The 16,828-nt window shown below is 48.2% G+C and overlaps 1 protein-coding gene across 7 annotated transcripts in view; it reads right to left on the bottom strand.

The window, feature by feature from the left end:
- PLXNA4 (plexin A4) overlaps nucleotides 1–16,828 on the bottom strand; it is a 622,708-nt gene that overhangs the window by 149,799 nt on the left and 456,081 nt on the right. For all 7 annotated transcript variants that reach the window (XM_059933356.1, XM_059933357.1, XM_059933360.1 and 4 more), the window contains one exon: nucleotides 14,569–14,700. In XM_059933356.1, the coding sequence (XP_059789339.1) occupies nucleotides 14,569–14,700 (132 nt within the window). The remainder of the gene's footprint in view (nucleotides 1–14,568; nucleotides 14,701–16,828) is intronic.

The raw sequence follows: 16,828 nt of genomic DNA, 5'->3' as shown, positions 1-16,828 counted from the left end.
AGCAGGAGCGTGCAGTCCAGAGGTTGTGGGTGAGAATGACTCAAAGGGGAACGCAGGCTTTGAAGCATGCACATGATTTCCCTGGTGAGAAGTCACAGGACATCCCGGACAGACGGCAGGACGGAAGCAGAGGTCCAGGGGTGAGGACAGACACCATGTAGCTGAGCAGAAAACTGGTAACTGTTGGCAGTTCATGCTTTATGGAGAAGATCCTTCTCCCCCATGAACCTGTAAGCTCCCTGAGGAAAAGGACCCTGCCAGACTTCTTTTGTAGCCACTCTTTTCCTTGACCTTGAGATTTAGCACGTAGTAGGTCAGGAGAAACCACACTGTTGTCTATAAAAGGCCAGATAGTTTATATTTCAGACTTTGAAGAAGCCATATGGCCTGTCTCAACTACTCAACTTTGCTGTGGTGGTAAAAGCAGCCATAGATGAGATGTCAAATGAATGGGCATGACTGGGTTCCAGTAAAACTTTATTTACAAAAGCAGTGGCCCATCAGGTTTGAATTGTAGTTTGCCAGTCCCTCTAGCAGGTCAATAATAAGTGCTTGTGGAACTGAGTTGGAAGAAAATCACTTAATAACATGTGCATCTCACTTTTAAAAAACATCAAATACGACCTGACAAAGTAAATGACCGCTGAACGTGTTAAAAGAGTTATTTATGTAGAAAGATTTCCATGGTACTCTTAACATATAATCTGTTATATAAGCATATTTTAAAGAAGGGTCCCTTACGTAAACCTGGAATTTCTGAATCTTCTCCAGTAAGCAAGATGTTGCACAGACACCATCTCTTTCCATCGCACTGGGCTCAGGAGGGCAAAAAAAGGGGGACAGAAACCTCTTCTCTTCATTCTGATGGTCTAGAGAGGAAGAGTGCCAGGAATCTGGGAGTGAGAACCAAGGGGATGGCAGGCAGGATTCTTTCGATGGATGCGGCCTTGGGGAGGGAACCAGCAGGGGCTGGTGAGCTGGCTCTAACCACTGTGTCTAACCATGGGGGCTCTGTTCATTGCTCTAATTTATTTCTTTGTTTTCATGGCAGAATAAACTCCAAATTCCAGGGGTCAACTAAGCGCCTGCCACCAGCCCATGCACGGCCAAAAAAAAGCTTGGTGTCATCAGTCAATGCCAACTAGTTAATAATAACCAGCCTCCTCGCTAATGGCCCGAGGCAGGAGTCCTTGGGCAACAAAGGCTCTAGCAGAAAGACTTGCAGTCAGCTGCATGGGGAGAACAGTTTGCAAGAAGCATTTCTGCTGGCCACTTTCAAGGGCGTATCCACCCATGCTCAGCTCTTTAAGAGGGTAGTAATTAGTTTTATTCCCTTCGGTGCACATGGTGAATGCAGCAGAATCTGGCATTTGGAGAGCCACTGGAGTCTTGTTCCTCTCATCTTGACTTGCTTCAAGTTTATGTCTATAACTAAGAGATATCAAGATTGCAAGGCAGTTCAGGAGTTGTGTTCAGTTCCCACAGAAAGAAAACTTTCAAGTGTCAGGGCCCGGGGCCAAAAGAGGCCACAGCAAATGAAAGCTGACCAGGACTCAGCTGGTGCTGGACCACACAGTGTCTCTTGCAAACTGCAGGTGATGAGGACAACCACTAAAATAGTAAGCTTCTAGACAGCATCGATGTCTTATGCCCCTTTGTATGTTCCCAGCATGGGGACCTACACACAGAGTTGCATGGCCAAAGATTTCCAGGCCTGTTTGTATACTGTGGTCATCTGACAGTGTTTCCCAACTGGGGACTGGTGGCACGCAGTGATGCTGAGGATGGGACACAGGTGTGCTACCATTTTGGTCCTTTTAGCCCTTGGGGCAGCTGGGAAATGCCTGGAGGAGACGTGTCCCCAGAGCCTGGTCCCCCTGGTCATGAGGGGATCTCCATCACCCTAGAGAGCTGTACACATACATTTTCCATGTGTACCGTAACAAAATAACAGGTTGGAAAGCATTGAACTGGTGCACAAATGAGAAAACGGAGACTCAGAAGTCTAGATTCACAACAAGCCAAGGCTTGATTCCAGTTAGCCTTACTCTGTGTCCAACGCCTACCCACCACCCCACAGCTGTCACACCAAACTGTCAACAAAGAGCTGTTGAAGCCAAATTGTTGGAACTGAGAAATCACTTGACTAAAAACTAGTGGAGGGTCAGATGATGTCATTAGCATGGCTTGAAATGTGAGCCGGATGCTCAAAGCTGAAGTCAACTTACTGCCAGTGTATGCAAGACGTTCTCCCTAGGCCAGCGGCGTTCATTCTGACCAGGACTCCCGGCAAGACGTGTGTTTTACATTGCTACCCAGGGCACACACATACAGGTACAATATAGAGTTTCACAAATAGTACTTACCCTTACTATATTTGATGGACACTGTTCTATTTGATTTTCTTCTGTTCCATTAAAAAAATAAATCTGGTCATGACCCTTTAAATTGATTTCATGACCCACTAAATTGATTTCTCGACCCACTAATGTGTCACGACCGGCAGTTTGAAAAACAGTGGCCTGACCCCAATTCCAGCTCCACCTCCCTCCCTGGAGAGGGGAACATGGAAGGTGAACATGGAGGAGAGTGAGATAAGAGATTGGGATAAATAAGGAGGATGGTGGGAAGAATGCCAAAAATAGGATAAAGGAAAGCATGGGGACAGAGTGAGACAAAGGAGAAATGAGTGGGGATCAGAGACTTGATGAGAAAAGGCTAACTCTGGACTGATTGATTTACGTCTGTGTCACGATTCTCAAGTTCCACAGTCATTCTGGTCACTTTGATACAAGAATCTTCCTCACCAGCTTTCCTGGCATAGCCATGGTAATGCTATCTGCTTGTCTGAAGATTTTCTTATCTGTCAGCACCATCTCGCATTCCTTACTGTTGCTCCCACAGGGAATTTTAGATCTGCTGTTCAGGGATCTGGGCCCTAGAAAGATCTAGAAGGCATTGAGTAAATTACCCAGGAATAAAGAAACTGACCACAATGACTCCACCCACACCAACGCACCAACTCACACTGGGATCTATGGGCTTCTGCGCTGGGTCTAAACAACAAATTCTTGAGCACAAAGGAGGTGGTTTTAAAAGGTAACAGGAAAGTGAAAATCAGAGATTGAGATTAGAGTCATTTATGAAGCAGCTGCAGTTTTACACACTCCAATGGCCAGTAGGTCGCTAAAGAGTTTTGACTGCACACCCCATAGTAAAAAACAATTATTGAGCATGCACCTATAAGGCTCATATATTTGTTTACAAAGAATACCCATGTTCTATTTATTAACAACATTGAGTTATTAAATATACACAAAATTAGGAAATTATGAAGTGACATAAAGGTAAAATACCATCTTAATTTTTATTTTCTATTATTCATGAACGGTACAAACGATATTTTACTATCATCACGAAAATTATTATGAATAATGGTGAGACTCATGTGTTAGGATTGGCTTCATTGTTTTTGAAAATCCTTGTTTAGCACTTAGTGATATGGGGTTTTGAGGTCCAGGGTTCAAGTTATTTCAATACTTTGCTTTAATGGCTGTCATAACAGAAAAAGACACCTCCCAGAGCCACAGAGATGCAAAAAGCACGTTGTTGGCTATGCTGACTAAAAAAAGATATTTTTTTTCAGTTTCATACACCAATTATGCGAAGATTATTGTTGAAATTCAGCTAGTAGATTTCTGTCTTCTCTGGAGTCAATCAGCTGTTCTTTTAACTAATCGGAAGGTGCAGAATTTTTATATTTTTTAACAAATGGGTCAAAACTCTCAGAAACTCTTTATTTGGAAGACTTTTAGGCAAGTAGAAGATTCTGTTTCCGAGTTTTTAAAGCTTTGAGATAACGAGTTTTTAAAGTGTCACATTTCCTCATTATCAAATTGTATAAAGGTGAAAATATTTCCAAACATCCTTTTTTTCTTCCCAAATGGTGTCTCCATGCCATAAATTCTTTCTGAAAGTAGTTACTTTCTAACTCATTGTTAACACATTACCTTTATATTGAGGGGGCAGATGAAGTGTTTAATTTTTCAAAGTTATCGGCAAAGTGGCATAGTTCTGACAGCTGCTTGTCAGAACTGAAAAGGTCAGCAAATGTGGAACATTTGGTTCTTTTAAAAGAAAAATCTTTATATTTCCATAACCAGAACACCTCTGTGTTGTACAAAAAAAAGTTTTCATGCTCACTCCCATCTCATTGCAAAATATGTAAAGATTCTATTTAAAGGATTGTTTTCTACAATATTGATAATATCAGTTGCACATAAATTGCAAATTTGTTGTCATATACTGAAACTGAATCAGCCAGTAAGACCACCAGTGTCTACCGCTCAGAGATGTGGCCCCTCCCATGTACCTCCATGCCTTCCTGACACATAAATGGCTGATGTATAGACCAAGGCAGGAAAACAGTACCCAGTATCCACTGTATAGTAAATACGAGTGAAGCCTAATTTCTTCTTTTAAATAGAAAAATAAATAGATGTTCTAATCACTTCTTCCCTTGCCCCATCAGATCATTCTTAGCGCCATTTAGCATCAAAGTATGCTTTAAGACCGCTACACTAGAGAAGCAAAAAAGGGCACCAAATGTTTAGTTTGGTCTTTGCTGTTCTGGAGCAAAACGATACGTGAATGAATTGTCTCCTCTAAATCACTGTGAATTTAGGAGTGTTGTGTTATCAGCATTCATTTAATTTTTGAAGACAGAGTAATAAAGATCTGAGAATGAACAATGGCTCCTACATTAAGAACCATCTGAGAAGATGCGAAGTGGTATAACCCATGAATCCCAGGTGAGAACCGTATACCTCTGAATGGTGACGGTAGGCGAGAGGCAGAACTTTCATAATTTGAACGAAATTGGTGACTTTCAGAGAAGAACAATGAATGGAGGATTAAGGCTGGGGGCTCAGTTCAGAGTTGAAGAGGGCTCCATGCACCTAGGATAGAAGAGAGTTGGTCCTGGGAGCGCTTGTGAGCAGAGCGAGCCCGGTGTGGGGTGGGAGGTGCAGTGAGCTGGAAGGAGAGAACCCTGGCCCCAAAGTCTGGCTGTGACCTTGAGGCTTGGATCAAAAGAGCCCTCCTTTCCCAAACTCAGAAGAGTTAAGACCAAGAATTCAGTCTGTGCCTAGGAATGAAACAGTACAGAGGAAGAGAGACTAGGGCCAGGCCTAGAGCCAGGGAGACAAGCTCAAGAGAAGGGAGAGAAACCCGGAAAAGCTGGGAAAGGATAGAAATGAAGTCTTCCCCACTGAAGGTTTTACTCTGGGTGCTCCTGGTAAAGTGAATTTCATGGTCAAATGAGTCTCGAAGTCACGACCTCCTAAATTTGCCAGTGCACCTCTAGCTTGGAGCTTTATAATACTCGATAGCACACTGACATTCTAAGAAATGTTACAGTCGAGATTATCCGCTTAACTCAGATTTTCCCGAAATATTTGACCAAAGAAAGCTTTTGCTTTTATTTTTTAATATCCTGCAAAACTTTGGCTCTGAGAATAAAATTTGGGAAACCCTGACTAACTGATGTTTAAAGTGGTACTGAGGCAAGGGACAGGCGGGAGACCTCGTGAAAATGTCACACTTCACATACATATTGCTCGTCTCCTGAGACGCCCTTGTCTTAATGAGGGCCAGCATTTACCGCCAAGTCCTGTGGACTAAAGGGGGCCACAGGGGAGTAGGACTTCCCTTGAGGGGTCTCTCCTCCTAACCTGAAGGTACCTGCAGGTGTGAGTGGTGACCCCCTTCCAAAAGCGATATCTCAAGGAGGTGATTTGGGCACAAATGGGCCACTAGAGCAGCCTCAGTGCCCTTGGACTCAGGCTGGGAGGCAGAGCTGACTGGGGAGTGTGGCCCATGCAGGCCACCTTGGTTTGCTCTCTGCCATTTCAGGCACCCCAAAACAGGCCTGATAGGTCCTGGAGGAGACAAGAGTGAGTATATGAATAAGGGAAGTAAAAATATTAAATAAATAAATAAAATATAGACACCCTTCCAATAGACCAGCATACTGAAAATAATAAAAATGAAAGCTAAGAGTTGTTGACCCCTGTTAAGTGCCAGGCACTGCGCTAAGAATTGTATGCACATTTTCTACTTTACTCACTGTAACCTCCCAGGCAGTGGGCACTAGCCTATCCCCATGTTACTGTTGAGAAAACTGAAGTACCCAGAGGTTAAATAATTTGCTCAAAGTCATATAGGCAGAGAGTGGAAGAGCCAGACCAGAAACCAGGGCATGTGGTTCCAGCTCACGCTCGTGAGGTGAACATCCTCAAGTCACCCAGCAGGTACTGGATAGCCTTCGGCACCAGCACTGAACCCTTTTCCAGGAGGATATACCTATTTCTCCACTCCTTCATTGTTTTGCACAACTTTCTTTAAATATCCAGACAGCTTCTTCCTCAACCATCATACATTCCCTTGAAATGATCGCACTGTCTCTGAGTCGGTTTCAAATTCACGCCTCCATTGTCTACACGTGATATTTGAAATGCACTTAAAAGACTCAGATTAGATATAATTCTGCCATTTGTAATTTCTACTTTTAAACCTATATTGTGTTTAGCAGAGTCATGTGACATCACTAATGCCAACTAGTCATCTTGAACAATGACACGAACTAACACGCACCTATTTACTTTTGAAAACGTCTCATCAATATTCAAACTGAGGACACAACTTACTTAAGTATCCGGTATTTCTCTTTTTCTGCAGAACTTCAAGCACAAGTCAAATCAGTTCTCTCTGAACTTAACCACTTCCATTCAGACGCCATCCCTGGAGGAAGGGGAGAGGGCTGGGATTGTGGGGGTCAGCTTCCATCCACAAACACCCTGTGTAAGGGAATGGGGCGCCCACAGAGTTGAGGCTTGTCTTGGGAAACACCCCAAGAGCTCCAGCCTCTAGACCAGAGTCCTCGTGATACCCATTCAAACCCGCAAGGAGAGTGTGCCCTTTGGGCTGACATCCACCTCCACCAGGGCCCCAACTGCACAAGGATGTTGTGGTTCCAGGGCAATCCCCACAGTTGGACCACTTTCTTTCCAACGTCCGGTAGGCTGGAGTTTGCGCCCACCTCACTCCTACAGAACTTCCAGAACATGTCTTCCTCTGCTTTTCTCTACTCTGCATAGTGTCTGGCTCTGTGCTGGGCATACAGTGGGCACTTAATAAACACATATGGGGAGGGGCCTGAAAGGTGGCAGAGATGCAGCTCCTGGCCCTGTCTGCCCGTACCGTGGTATCTCCGTACGTGCTGCTAAGTGGGATGCAAGCGCCGAGACAGATGCCGAATGGAGTTCAGGGTTAGAGAGCTGCCAGGCATTCCCCTAATTACCTGGCCCTTGGATTTCCTGTCTTTCCTCCCACTCCACCCCTCCCTGCCCACTCCTGCCCTGCCTTTACATACCAGCTCTTCTTCCCTTGTTCGGGGCACAGAACTGTTTTCCCGTCTGCCCTAGAAGTCCTGACAGGTGACAAAGCCAGTGTTATTCAGGTGCCCAGTCTGTGACGACCTCAAGTCCAGTGGGGCTGGACTCAAACTAAATTCCTTCCCCAGAGCGGAAGTAGAATTACAAAGAAACCCCACCAAGCCCCGTGGAGGGACGCAGCTCTGTTTGATTGGGGTGGGAGACCCCAGGCCCCCCGCCCTTCAGTCTCCTGGATGCAGGGCTAACAGGTTTGAAGGGGCACTCAGCCTTTTCTGGGGGATTCTGAAATAGACTGAAGGTACCAGGGAATCCTGGAGACCTGGTGGCCAGAGCTGGAATGGCCCTTAGCCACCAAACAGTGGTTTGTCTGGGTGTCCATACCCCTGGAGCACTGTTTCCTAAGAGTATTAGTAATAATGGTAATGATAATGATGATTGTGTAACTAGGCACTTTACGTATATTACCTTCAGTCCTAAAAGCCCTGAAAGCAGGTAATTATCATTTGTGTTTTCCACATGAAGAAACTGAAGCACAAACTGCTTGAGTGACTTGCTCTGGGCGGCAGAGCTGGTGAGTGCTGAGGGCCAGGGTGAAATTCCACATTTGCGGTCTATTCATGGGCACCCTGTGGTCTCCATCCTGCACACATTTCTGTATCCCAGTCACCCCCATGATCACCTGAGAAATGCCAGGCCACTCTCATTGTTTCTTCTCGGGAAGGCTACTGAACTTGACCCTGTTCAGATACTGGAGGCTTTCACGCCTCTGGGAGGGACCCTTGAGAGGCATGTCAGTCGGAAAAGGAGTGTGTGTGTGGGCAGGGTGCTTCACTGCCTACTCCCCTTATGGGGTGTCCTGGCTGTGTCTGGGGCCCTGTGTACCCCCAACATGTCCTAGAACAGAAGGGGCTTTTGTCCCAACTTGCACTGGGCTGGAACTAAGGATGAATAAACCAAGGGCCCTCCTTCACAGTGGGGTAGCGGGGTGGTTCTGTGTTCTTACGTCACCCCCAGTGCCGCATTCAGCCCACTCCACCCCCAGCAATCCCTTCGATTTCTAAGGCTTGTTTCAGCAGCTGCGGATTGGGGTACAGAGCAGTCCTGCTGGGAAGACTAGGAGATGAAGCGCATCTCTCACCCCACTGAGAGCTCCTCATTGGAAGAGGGGCCCGGAGCAGACCCTGCAGTAGGAGCTGGGCTGGATTCCAACTTGGCTCCTCCGCCAGCCCTCTGTGTGACTCTGGACAAGCCGTTGACCTCTCTGGGCTTCAGTGTGCTCATCCGCTGTAGGGGAAAAGGCAGCGGGAGATAACTGGACCTGAGAAGCCTAGAGGGCTTTTCCAGCTCTAAGCTTGTATGACACTACGGAGAATCCAGGGACCAGCACTGGAGTGTAGGACCTGAAGCAGGAAGTCCTCTCCCCTGTCCAGGTCCCTCCCAAGGAGACATTCTGCCTTTACTGAGAAGGAAGGGAGAAGTGGAACATCTTGGTCATGATGCACGGGAACCTTCAGGAACAGCTCTAGACAAACGGGAAGGCTTCTGCCTGAGTGAGACTAGGTGAAACACGGCAACAGTTTTTCTCTTTTTGCGGATGCCTGAGGTGGCTCGTGTGCTGTCACTCGCTCTCAGGCTTGCACGTCAAGTCCCCTCTCCCAGGAGCTATCAGAAACAGCCCCGTCTGGGTGCCGGGAGCAAATGTCCAAATGGCCTTGTCACAGTGTTGGCCATCCAAATGCAAACTGGAGCGGACAGCTCGGCCCTGCAGGGGTGGGAGGAACACACATGCCCGGGGACCCAGCGTGAAGAGAGTAGAATCATTCCTACAGGAGCCATCGCCTTGGGTGGCAGGAGCTCCCTCCACGACTGCACTTGTATGAGAGCGATGTCCATGGACCTCTGAGCTTGTCAGACTTCGCACTGGCTAATCTCAGAACATCCCGGGAGGCAGGCAGGGGCAGGGAGGGACACAGAGGAGCGATAATGGTCCCCTCATCACACAGAGTGTCCTCAGCAGAGGCACCACCCAGATAGGGGTCTGAGTCCCAAGGGGTATGAGCCTGTCTGTCTTGAACCCCAATACCACCTTTCCTTCTGAAACTCACAACATGGTACAAATCACACTCACAAAGCATCCTCTCCCCAGTTCCCTCTCTCCCACCGCGCAGGCTTAGCCATCTCTCAATTTCACAACCCCAGGCAAAGAGCTTGAAAACCAATACAAAGAAGAGGGAAGGGGATAGGGACCCTCAACAGGCCCCTTCACTTTGATGCCCTTGCTCTCTGGGAAGCCTTCTCTGGCTGCTCCGCTTAAAATTTCAACCCTTTCACCCTGACCAGTCTTCCCAATCTCCATTATCCTGCCCCGTGGCACTTATTACCTGCTAACCTACTATAGGACTTATTTAGCAGGTTGATTCTTCTTGGTTGCTTCCTCTTGCTGAAACTGCAAGCTCCTAAAGTCAAGGATATTTATCTGTTTCTTCACTGTTGAATCCCCAGTGCCTGGGCTAGTGTTTGGCACACAGTAGTTGCTTAGTGAATATCTGTTTAGTGAATGAATGAGTCAGGCCTGGGTGATTCGTTACAAAGCAAGATGGCCCTCACTACTTCACTACGGGATTATGCTGGAGCCAAGAGCAGCCCCTGCCTGGCCCTGCTTTCCTAGGTAACTCCGACCTCAGGTGGGCCCACCTCCTCAGCCCTTGCAGACATCTGTATCCTGGTTCACAGCTACGACCAGAGTGCCACTGGCTCATGAGGGCAACAGGCTGTGATGTCCCCAGGCACGTGGAAGCTGACCCACTGTCAACAGGAGTCAGTAAAGCAAAGAACGCCGCGAGAGATAGCTTTGGCCCAGACACAACTGAAAGTGTATCTCAAAAAGCAGAAACATGTGCTTAAGGCCTCTGGCTCTCAGGCAGGGGAGAGGTGGTGTGTTGGATGGCAGGGATGCTGAAATTTACTGAGAAATCTGCCACTTGCTCTGGGGCCTATCAAAGAAGAGCCTCGCCTCGTGGTGGGGACAGCTGCTTCTCCCCTCCGTAGTGGGTTGCTCCAGGGGACCTGAGGACAGCCCCGGCTCTGCCACCTCATCTCCTCGTTTGTCTGCCTTGCTGACATTTCCTCTCACTTCCCTCCCATCAGTTTGGCAGGTTTTATTCACACTGGTTTCAGTGTGTGTAGACATTCCCTTGGGAGTACTGCAGTTGTAGTAAATATATACCATATACATACACACAGACGTGTACAAAGCAAGGAGACTGCTGGAGACACACAGACAGAGACAGACACAGGGGAAGGTGTGTGTGTGTCCATATATGCGCGCACGCGTGCACACACACACAGACACACACCCCCCCCCCCCAGGGAGATACCCAGAGTCACGCAGAAGAAAAGCAAGAAGACAGAAACATAATATGGCACCGCAAGAGACAGGCAGACCCTGACAAAATGACACTGATACCTAGCAGGCACACTCAGCCACTCCAAGAAAAAGTGTACTACATAGAAAGGAGCCCTTGCTGGGCAAGAAATAGAGAGGAACTCACATACCCAAAACAACAGAAACAGTATCCCAGCTATAGAATTATTCAGCCTGCAAATAATTGTAGTAATAGCTCCCATTGCTTTTATCACTCAGGAAATTCCAAGGACTGAGGTAGTTCTGTGCCAGAAATAGGGATGAAGACTGAATATATAGTTCTTATTATCAATCACAATATCACAATTAGGTATATTATATATGACTATCACATCAGATGTATGATATTATTATTTAAGAGATAGTTAAAGTAGGCTATTTAAGTTCAACCAGCAAGTTTATATAAATGAAAACACAAAGCAAAAAATAGTTCAGAACAGGGCAAAAGTCATGGCAGTGATAAACAGATGACTGAAGCTTGGGGGAATGCTTTCTTTATCTAAAGTATAGTCTTTTAATCATATAAGTTCAAACTTGGGAATTAAGATAAGCAATAAATCATTCATATCAGTTCTTCTCTTTTCTAATTCTGGTTGTGTGAAGACACTGGGAATTCATTCATTCATCCGTACATTCATCAAGTAACTATCAAGGGCCTAGAAGGTGAGATTTAGGCAGACGAAGAAGACATAGAACTGTCCTCCAGCTGCTGTCAGTCTGCTAGGAGACAAAGACAAGAAAGTCATCACGGCTCAGTCTGAGAAGAGCTATCGTAGAGGTGTAAACCACGGGTCAGGAGTAGCTCACTGAACATGTGACAGCAGAGCTAAGTTTTAAGGGAAAAGAAAAAATTAGATGATAAAGTGAAGCACCTTTCAGGCAGAGCCAACATCAGTGCTGAGCACATACCCTCAGCCTGCAGTCCCAGCCTTGCAAGGTGTTCCAATCCATCATGGCTGAGACTCACCCACCGGCCGACAGAGGCTGGTAGGCCTTAGTCCTGAAGCCCCGGGGCCCGGTATATCTCCAGATATATTTACCAAGCTGCTCTTGCCCAGTCAGAACTGCAGGCTGTGGGTTCTTGATTTGCTCTCCACTGGGCCTGGATCCCTGCTGAGAGCCTGCCTCGGCCTTGACCTGGACTCCTGTGCTCCACCCCCGATAGATCACCCAGAATCTTGATGCCACCACCTGCCAGACTCCACACACAGCCAGTTCCAGACGCTCCTGGTGCAATGTCATAAGCATAAGAGCCTCCACTCACCAAGCCCTTATGCTGTGCCAGGCTTGGGTCATGCTGATTACGTGCATTATGTCATTAGATCCTCGGAACGACACCAGTGAATTTTATCATTACGTCCATGTTCCAGTTGAGGACAACGAATCTTAAAGAGGTTAGGAGCTTACCTGAGATCACACTTAGTAAATGGTAGGACCAAGGTTCGTGCTCAGATATCCTGACACCAAGGTCAGTCTGATTACCCATCTTGCTATATTACCCTCCCCACTAAGAATCTGCAACCCCAATGGACGCCAGTGTTGGCCCAGACCTCAGGGTCTTGGGACTGTGATTCGGGTGGCAGGCCTATGAGGAGCAGCCCCATAACGGATAACGGCCCTAACTCTATCCACTCCTGCCTTCCTCTCCTTCCCAGTGTGCCCATAATCCAGAGCTCCCAGCATGCCTCGCCGTCAAGCCTGAATGGGTACTGACCACTGACCGCGCTCTCAGGGAAGTGGGACAGGTGAAATCAAGAACCTCAGAATCCCAGGACTTCCCCAGTGGTCCAGGGGTAAAGAATCCGTCTTCCAGTGCAGGGGACACGGGTTCGATCCTTGGTCGGGGGAACTAAGATCCCACATGCTGCAGGGCAACTAAGCCAGCGTGCCACAACTACTGAGCTCACGCGCCTCAACGAGAGAGCTCGCGTGCTGCAAACTACAGAGCCCAAGGGCTCTGGACCCAGTGGGCCACAGCTACAGAGCCAATGTGCCCTGGAGCCTGTGCGCCACAACTAGAGAAGAGAAAACCCGCATGCCACAACTAGAGAGAAGCCTGTGCGCCGCAATGAAGAGCCCACGTGCTGCAACTAAGACCTGACGCAGCCAAAAAAAAAAAAAAAAAAAAACGAACCTCAGAATCCCAACTCAGCAATTAGAGGGGGCTCCACACAGCTTTTAGATTTTCCTCTTTGGAAGTCCTTAGATATTTTAAGTCCCAGGTTCAGAAATCCTGGCTTTCAGGTCACATAAGAAATCCTGAAACATTCAATGCCTATGGAGGTCTTGGGTCTTCTCCAAAGAATTCATTCCACCAGGGAAAGCTGCTTCCCCTCAGTGTCTAGGGCCTTAGAGGTAGGCAGGGAGGGGGAGTGTGGGCCTCACGGAAAAGGAATAAGAAATGAAAGCAAAGGAGCAGCTTCATACCAGTCCGGACTCCTGGGATAAAATGCTCCCCTCTCAGCTCCACATCAGGCCATTCCTAAGCCATGGCAGCCTCAGTGAGGGCACCACAATGGGTCCCAGTGTGGCTGAATGGGGGTCCCTCGCCACGAGAAGATGTCATCGAGCTCTTGGGGAGGGTGGAGCTGCTGTGGGCTGCCAAGGCATAATGCACAGGCCCTGTGGGCGGCATAATGTGGTATTTATCTCCCTCACTTTGCAGAGAGGGAACAGGCAGAACAATCCAGACTCTGTCAGCAAGGTCCTCTGGGGAGTTCAGGCCTCGCTAATGAAGATGAATAAGACGGGGGAATCTGCCTTTGCCGCTCAGAGCTAATGCATACATATTCATGGGCAGGGAGGACAGTTCCCAGAATGACCCATCCTCCAGAGAGGCAACGGGGGCAGAGGTACGGCAGTGCGAAGCCGCACTTGGGGTGGGGTGTGTCTTGTGGGGTGGAACACAGCGGGCTGTGAATTAGGGCGCCCCCGGAAATACCCTTAAATGGATGGAATTTCCAAGGCGAAATTTATTCCTTTGCCCGCTGCAAATGTATGAGTCCTGGTCTGAGCTCAGGGACCCCGGAAGAACTTAGTTCTCAGCTGAGTTCCAGAAGCAAATCCAACTCTGCTACTTCCTACTCCACATCAGCTAATACCAATCCTCACGCCATATCTGTTCTGCCTGGTGTGGCCTCATGGAATTTGCTGGAGGTTCCATGTTAGAGGTCCAGGTACACACGAAGCCTCGGGACACATGTTACAGCATCTCATCTCATACACATAGACCCTGTTTTCTGAATCTCCATCTATCTGACTCTTCCATGATGTGCCCCCAACTAAGTTTTTCTGGGAGACAAATCCTTGCCCACCATAGACCTCCAGGGTCCAGGAAGGTGACCTTGGTGGGAAACTATACAGTGTGTAGAGAAATCGGGACCAAAAACTTGGGCATCTGTACCATGTTTCTTCAGGTAAGAGCAAATGTTGGCCCTGCACCTCGACACGCCGTCACTCTGAAGTCAGTGGATTTGTTCTTGACTCACAGATATTTTGATATGTGAAAGGTTTTATTCCCTGTTTCGGCACCCTCAGCCTCTGTCCCCAGGCAGCACAACGGAAAGGATACACACTGAGCCAAATAAATCAAATCCCGTCTCTGCAGCCGGCCTCCTGTAGGTTTCCACGGAGCCACAGGCTAGTCCTCAGCAGCAAGACAAATGTCTGACAGAGCTCAGAGCGCCTTACCTGCCTTTCCGACATGATGTAGAGCTGCTCGTGGTCCTTGGAGAAGGCCATGTCCCGGAGGACGGGGCCGGGGTCCACCACCTGCACCGTCTCATACTGGAGGGCATTGCCCCTGGGCCCATCTACCCGGATCTGTGGAGAAGAGGAAGAGGAGAGCCGGTGTGAGTTCCGATCCTGCGTGGCCTGCGGTCCAGATTCCGCCCGGGGCCCCTCCCACAGGCAAGGGGGAGGCAGTGAGCCTTGCCTCCCAGAGGCCAGGCCTGAAGGAGGAGCGGCACACGCCCACTAGGGGCCTCGCATTGGGGATGGCAAAGAGAAGGGACGAGGCGGAGACCAAACCGGGCTGCACCAAGAATCTGGTGTTCTTCTCTCTGGCTCACTAGGCCTTAGGCTCGAGTCTTTGAGGCCTTGCTTGTACATCTTTGGAGAAGAGGACGGGCCTTTCTAGTTACTCAGGATATTGCCTTATTGTTAACGTAATAAAAAGGTTCTCTGCAACATCAAAAGTCCTACCTGGGGGCTTCCCTGGTGGTGCAGTGGTTAAGAATCCGCCTGCCAATGCAGGGGACACGGGTTCGAGCACTGGTCCGGGAAGATCCCACATGCCGTGGAGCAACTAAGCCCGCGAGCCACAACTACTGAGCCTGTGCTCTAGAGCCCTCGAGCTACAACTACTGAAGCCCGTGCTCTGCAGCAAGAGAAGCTACCGCAATGAGAAGCCCCCGCGCGCAGCAATGAAGACCCAACGCAGCCTAAAATAAATAAATTAAAAAAAAAAAAAGTCCTACCTGGTATACTGATAGAATAAATGGGGAAAATGAGATGTAGTACATTAAACAACTGGCCTGAGCTATCAAATCTGGTGACAGAATGAGAATCCAGTTTGACCCTGGAGTCCATGCTTTTCCTACCACTCCAGTTACACGAGGGACCCTGTTCCTTGATGGCTTTCATGTTTACTTCCTGGGGGTGCCACTAAAGGCAGCGGCCTCCAGCCTGCACAATTCCAGAGGCTTTTGCCAGTCATTCCTAATTCTGAAGCTGAAACACTTGCGCTTGGCAAATATTTATTTTAAAAATGAAGAAATACATGAAGTTCAAACTCTTCTTTGCAGATTTCCCATTAAGCTCAGGAAAACAACAACAACAGCAATGAAAAAAACCAAACAAACTGGTGAAGGAATTAACAAAAGATATGTTTAGCCCTGAAAATCTAAATGCCTTGGATTCCAGTAGCCCTCCTCCTTCTGTCCCCAGCCCCAAGCCACCAGACGTCCACCCTGGCCAGGTCCTTCCTTAATCTGAATGAAATGGGAGCTCATGCAAAACCAATTGGGATTACCACCCAAGTCTGACCACGAGGTGATGGCCTTGGCCCCCAGCCCAGCCGGGCTTCATCCCCAGCTGTGAATCACCCCTGGAACAGCAGCACGAGAGTGATATTGCGCGGCCAGCTGGTCTCCAGCCCCTTAAGGCTGCCGGCAGGAGCAAGCGCCCCTCGGGGATGCCAGCAGAATGGTGTCCCACCCAGTGGCCCGTGGTCTGATCCCCGAGGGAAATTGGATTCAGTGCCTGAGTGACCATCTTTATCATTTGGCTCCAACTTCCCTGCTCTTTAGGGTGAGCGGATGTGCTGGATGTGGACATCAGAAGAAACAAGGTGAACTGGGCAGGGACAGAGGGGTGGACCAGGGAGCACCAATGGGGCGAGTTTTCCCAGGCCCAAGGAGGCAGGATGGGGGTATGACCCCCACCCTTGCCCATTCTGCCAGGGCAGGAAATCAGTAATTGAAAAGGTAGTTCCTGGAAATTCCGTGGCGGTCCAGTGGTTGGGACTCAGCACTCTCACTGCCAGGGGGCCCGAGTTTGATCCCTGGTGAGGGAACTGGGATCCTGCAAGCCATGCGGCACAGCCAAAAAAATAATAAAAATAAAATAAAAGACCTTTAAAAAAGAAAGAAAAGGGGGTTCTTCCCTTCCCATCACCCCACCCCAATCCACTACTTGTTTCAGAAAACAGAAAGGAAAGCATGCATTCATCCATCTGCTGAAAGAGTCTCACACGAGACATGAATGAAAGGAGTTTATGGTGGATGTGCTGAATGATGGGCAATCACAAAATTTAGGTAGGCTGGACCAGCTGCTGGCTCTTGGGCCATTACAGGAATAAGAACAAGAACTGCTAGCGATTGAGTGGCTGCTATGCGTCAGGCACGATTCTAGGCATTCTACATGTATTTACCCTCTCATTTAAACCTCA

Source organism: Balaenoptera ricei, chromosome 9 (assembly GCF_028023285.1).
Source record: "Balaenoptera ricei isolate mBalRic1 chromosome 9, mBalRic1.hap2, whole genome shotgun sequence".
NCBI lineage: Eukaryota > Metazoa > Chordata > Mammalia > Artiodactyla > Balaenopteridae > Balaenoptera > Balaenoptera ricei.
This window is presented reverse-complemented; position numbering and strand designations above follow the sequence as displayed.